The sequence below is a fragment of the Epinephelus moara genome, chromosome 18 (genome assembly GCF_006386435.1).
Source record: "Epinephelus moara isolate mb chromosome 18, YSFRI_EMoa_1.0, whole genome shotgun sequence".
In the NCBI taxonomy this organism is placed as follows: Eukaryota; Metazoa; Chordata; class Actinopteri; order Perciformes; family Serranidae; genus Epinephelus; species Epinephelus moara.
The window spans coordinates 31,879,696-31,885,695 of record NC_065523.1 but is presented as its reverse complement, the minus strand read 5'-3'; the positions used below and the strand labels follow the sequence as shown (position 1 = coordinate 31,885,695).

Below are 6,000 nucleotides of genomic sequence, written 5' to 3'. Positions count from 1 at the left end.
AGTATGTCAATTTTTTCAGAGAAAAAGTCATATGTATGTCGGTTTTTTTCAGAAAAAAGTCATGGTATAGTATGTCGAGTTTTTTTCAGAAAAAAGTCATAGTATAGCATGTTGATTTTTTCACAAAAAAAGTCATAGTATAGTATGTCGATTTTTTCAGAAAAACAGTCATAGTATAGTATGTTGATTTTTTCACAAAAAAAGTCATAGTTTAGTGTATTGATTTTTTCACAAAAAAAGTCAGTTTAGTGTATTGATTTTTTCACAAAAAATATCATAGTATAGTATGTCAATTTTTTCAGAAAAATGCCATAGGATAGTATGTCGATTTTTTCACAAAAAAAGTCATAGTATAGTATGTCATTTTTTTCAGACAAAAAGTCATTGTACAGTCTGTCAATTTCTTAAAAAAATGCCATAGTATAGTATGTCGATGTTTTCAGACAAAAAATGTCCTTGTATAGTATGCTGATTTTTTCACACAAAAAAAGTCATAGTATAGTATTTCGATTTTTTCAGAGAAAAAGTAATAGTATAGTATGTCGATTTTTCAGAGAAAAAGTCATATGTATGTCGTTTTTTTTCAGAAAAAAGTCATAGTATAGTATTTTGATTTTTTCAGATAAAAAGTCATAGTATAGTATTTTGATTTTTTTACAAAAAAAGTCATAGTATAGTATGTCAATTTTTTCAGAGAAAAAGTCATATGTATGTCGGTTTTTTTCAGAAAAAAGTCATAGTATAGTATGTCGAGTTTTTTTCAGAAAAAAGTCATAGTATAGTATGTCGATTTTTTCAGATAAAAAGTCATAGTATAGTTAGTATGTCGATTTTTTCAGATAAAAAGTCATAGTATAGTATGTTGATTTCTTCACAAAAAATGTCATAATATGGTATGTCAATTTTTTTTTTAAAAAATGTCACAGTATAGTATGTCAATTTTTTCAGAGAAAAAGTCATAGTATAGTATGTCGATTTTTTCAGATAAAAAGTCATAGTATAGTATTTTGATTTCTTCACAAAAAATGTCATAATATGGTATGTCAATTTTTTTTTTTTAAAATGTCACAGTATAGTATGTCAATTTTTTCAGAGAAAAAGTCATAGTATAGTATGTCGATTTTTTCAGAGAAAAAGTTATAGTATGGTATGTTGATTTTTTCACAAAAAAAGTCATAGTATAGTATGTTGATTTTTTCACAAAAAAAGTCATAGTATAGCATGTTGATTTTTTCACAAAAAAAGTCATAGTATAGTATGTCGATTTTTCTTTTTGAAAAATTGGGCACAGTATAGTATGTTGTTTTTCTTTTCAGGAAAAAAGACATAATACAGGATGTACAAAAAAAACCCGTAAGAGTATAGTTGTCCATAAAAATGTCAACAAAAAAAAAAGTCATAGTATAGTATGTCATACCTTGTTGTGGCTCAAAAGTCAGTGGCGGATGTAGCCTAAATGGCGCCCTGGGCGACACCCCCCTATGGTGCCCCTACTCCAAGGGCTTTCGGGCAACAGTTTGATATGTGCTGCAGGAATCCTGCCAGGCCCCAGGAGAGGAGGTTGGACAGGCTGGGGAGGACTTGTAGTAGAGTATTTTCATAGTGCTGCTTTTTCTTAAAGGATTTTTAAAGCCAATTGATGAAAAAAGGTCTCACACAATTTTATACAAAACTATGCTTTATTTCAAAAACATTTGCAATTCAATCCACAAATATGAAATAAGCACCAAAGTATAACCCTTTACATCATGAATAATATAAATTTTGCTTTTGTTATTTATATTTCTCACTGATAGAAGCTGCACCACAGCAGCAGACACTTTATTCAGGAGTCTAACTGTAGATGCAAATGACCTCCACTATGCTCGAGTGGCACTGTAATGGCTTTGGTAACAAGGTTAAATATTTATTCAAACATAAGATAACACGATAAAAGCGCAGCGACATAATAAACAACTTTAGAAGATTACATTTAAGCTTACCTTCATTTAAGGCACAAATATTAAAAACAAAACATGCTCAAATTTTAGATAAAAAATTTACAACATATTAAAAACATGTTTGGATGTTATCTGCGTTCATAATAGAAGTTTTAAAATCCACAAAGCTCTATATTAAATACCAGACATGTGGGAATGACACATTTGGTAATAATAAAAATACAACGGATGACATCACTGATTGTCACCTGTAGGCTCTTGGTGACTGATGGTGTTAGATTCTTGTTCCAAGTCCACAGAACAAACCCACAGTCCAGTTTTGCCCACAGTCTCGCCTCACTGAGGCTTCTACTGTTAGAGGAGGTGCTCTACTGAGCCGGCTCGGTCTTGTTCTTCTTATTCAGGACTTTGCGGAGGCTCTCAGGCATCAGGTAGGGCCTCTCTGCGCTGCCGTCGTTCCTCTCAAGATCCTCCACTGCAAAGAGAGTCAATAAAACGGTATTAAGGTCATGAGAGCTTCAGAGACACGTAAATGAGGATCAAGCTTCACAATTAACATTCATAACTAGTAAATCTGAAGGATGAAGTTAATTTGGTTTTGTTTTTAGCTGAGAAGAAAAAAACATTTATAGCTTCAATCGTTCAGACAATCACCAACAACATGCATCCATGTAAAGGATCTTTTGAAGTGGGGTTGTGTGAGGTACTTTTCCATAGTTAGTGGTAGGTTTGGAGAAGCAGGCTGGAGTACCGCCTCAGAAGCTAAGCAATGTACTGCTGTTGAGGGGGCAGCAACAAAGCATGTTCAAGCCACCGAAATGAATCCATATCACATCAAGTGTACGCTACATTTAAAGTATTTTTGCTTTTTTTCTTGCTGATAAGACTCCAATGTCCGATGAGAAACCTACCCAGTTAAATCGCTTTCTTTATAGCCAGACTCCATTGAGGAAAATAGTGATTTAACATCACTGAACACAGGAGTTTCTGGTCTACCGCTGCCTCGATCAGTTGGCTAGTTTCTGTTATTGTGTGACTTTGGTGAGTCTGAACTCACCCCTAAACACCAAAGTCATACAGTAACACAAACAAATTAACTAACCAAGGCAGCGGTAGACCAGCAGCTCCTGTGTTCAGAGATGTTAAATCATTGCTTTTCTAAATGGAGTCTGGCTTTAAAGAGATTTATCAGGGCCAGTTTCCCTTTGGAAAATCACCATCTGACAGCAAGAAAAAAGCAAAAATACTCTAAATGTGCTAAAAGTGATATTGATTTATTTTGGTGGGTAAAATTTGTTGTGTGCAGCAGTACATTACTTAGCCTTCCCGTCAGCACTCAAGCCTGCTTCTCCAAACTGGGGGCATGCCGACCGCCATCTACTGCAGGTAAAACACTGAATATGGATGAGAAACTCATACAAACCCACTATAAAAACCCCCCATAACTATCCCTTTAAATTACTTAGCTCGAGACTTGTCGCCTCAAAAACTGTTTATTTACCCAAGTTTACTTCCAAGTACAGAGAACTTAATTCAAAACTACATTGCTTTTACAGGAACTTCAACCTAAGAGACTACAAAGCTTCAAGAAAATCAGCAGTATTCATTTACACAGATAAAAACCTGTTTGGCGTGAACACAAATTAAAGTGCATCAATAGTGCAGCATACTAAAGAAGTAACACCGACGATCATGTGGTTCTGATTGCATAATCTGTAAACAATTTCAAGTCAAAATGTGCAAACAGACCCGACGTTAACACTGTAAATTAGGCACATGAACGGCTTCAAGTTTATATTGGCCAGTGGCAGTGTAGTGGGAGGGGCTATTGAAAGGCTCAAACGGAGTAAAGATTTCAGACAGATTTTCCAACATGTTCAAGAGTACCATTAAGACACAGCAGACATTTCAACCACCTTGTTATAAAGTGAGGAAAGAAAAACTATGCGCCTCATGTTTCTGAGTGCTCTGAACTCCTCGAGTTGAAAAAACAATTCAGAGCGTAATAAGTGCCTCATGTCATCTAGCTTTTTTCCCCATCGTTCAATCTGATGATTTGAGAGGCGGGGCTTCTGTGGTGGCCACGACAACAAGTTTACAGCTGGTAAACAATGGAGGAGAAACTGGTGGTAGTGGTTGCTGGATACCCAGAGCTATACAGCCTGATGATAGACAGCAGGTTGTCAAAGTTGTGCCTCAGAGTCATCCTAACATATGCCTGGAAACGTCCATCATGGAGGAGAAGCTCCTGGACCAACTGGTGGTACTCCCCATGACCCACCCTCTTTTTTAGGGTCTCATGTACCCACACAGATCTCTGTTTATCTGCTGACAGCCTCTCACCCTCAACCAGAGCTACAGACAGTACCCTCTGCCTCAACATGTCAGGAACTACACTGATTACTGTGAAATAATTAAAACAAATAATGGTGGATTGATTACACAGAAGGGTTAGGGTAGGAGGTGACGGGGTGGTTGTCTGGCAACAATAAAAGGCGCAGCAGGCATTTTTTAACTAGTGGCATTCAATAAAAAATAAAAATAAAACAAGTAACAGTACGACAGAATGCAAACACAAATTGTGTCAACTGAGATTCTTCACTTGGAGTGTTTTTTTCCAGGGGGTGGCCCTTCAGATTACGACCCCCAGTAGCAGAAATGGCGGACGTTGGAACAATTAAAGTACCTGTGTAAACTGTGGTAACTTCTAGGCCCTGAGGAAAACGAAAAGTGATCTGTAGGTCTCTTCATCAGCGGCGCCAATTATAATACCACTTAGAAACACGAGTTAAAAAGTTGTCTGTTTCCACTTTAAGGACAGATAAGGTAAAAAGAAATATGCACCACTCAGGTGTGAATAAAGGAAACACTGAATCTCCACTTTAAGGCCTGGTGTTCTGCAACAGTCGGCCTCTGTGAGATGAGTGGGTTAAGTGCAAAGAAGAATTCCCAACGGGCAACAACAAAGTTTCAGGGGCCGGTTGTACAAAGCACCTTAGGTTAAGATTTTCCTTTAAGTCCGAGTTAAGATTTCCTTGAGAAAAAAAAATTCAGTTGCACAAAACATCGATTAGTCTTTCCCTTAAGGCTTCCTTAAAATATTTACTTAAGGTTTTATGTTTTTCTCCTTATCTTGGTCTTATAGATAGATAGATTTATCTAGCCTTAAGGAAAAGAGGCTTCCTTAAAATGTTTATGTTTATACTTAAGGCATTGCTTGTTAAACGGTTGCACAAAGAACCTTAGTGACCAAGGTAAGGACAACAAACATGAAGTACCTCTGACTCCATCTTAACCGCAACATGGTTGATTTTATGGAGATAAATGGGAAAAATTAAGGCAATCCGAGGAGAGTATTCCACGGGACGATGGACACGCTTCATGATGAGCAGCTGATTTTACACTAAGTTTTCCCAGATGTCAATTTATGATTGTGACCATCTGGGTTTGCATCATTAAACTTTCCCAAAGCTGCGCTCTTCAGCCCCTTTACAATGAATGATTGCTCTGTGGTTTTATGCAACAGGATCTTTCCACTCAGTTATTGGCGAGGTATTTCATGTCAGCCTTAAGTGTCATACTTAAGGAGCAAATTCAAGGTGCTTTGTGCAACTTGCCCCAGCTCCTTACTCTCATAATTCAAAACAGGCTTTAACTAGAACAGTTAAAAAAGTGTTACATGAGTTTCGTTATGCCTGTAAATCTAACTACAGTGTCTCTGCCCACAAATCTCCTCTTCTCTAAGCTGCGTCCTCGTCCTGATCCTGAGCCTGCTGTTGTTTCAACTGGATGTCTTCGTTGTCCTGTTGCGGAGCAGAATTCGGAGGCGGATCCTCGGCAGCATTCTTCCACAGAATCTCATGAAGAGTTGAGGACATGTAATAAGGCCTTGCGGCTGAACCATCATTGCGCTCCAGGTCTTCACCTTAGTGTGTGAATGGTGTGTGTGTGTTTGTACGTGTTAGTGGATGGAACAGAAAATTAGTTTTGAAATCAAGGTTAAAATAAAAGGTGTTATAGGGCCAGTAAGGAAGGGAAAGGGGAGGTGGTGAATTGTGGG

The 6,000-nt window shown here is 37.3% G+C and overlaps 1 protein-coding gene across 3 annotated transcripts in view; it reads right to left on the bottom strand.

Moving 5' to 3' along the window:
• Positions 1 to 1,670: 1,670 nt before the first annotated feature.
• LOC126404907 (choline transporter-like protein 2) overlaps positions 1,671 to 6,000 on the bottom strand; it is a 34,088-nt gene continuing 29,758 nt past the window's right edge. For 2 of the 3 annotated variants that reach the window (XM_050068316.1, XM_050068315.1), the window contains exon 22: positions 2,428 to 5,865. In XM_050068316.1, the coding sequence (XP_049924273.1) occupies positions 5,681 to 5,865 (185 nt within the window). In that variant the 3' untranslated portion in view covers positions 2,428 to 5,680. The other variant, XM_050068317.1, reaches the window with a different exon arrangement.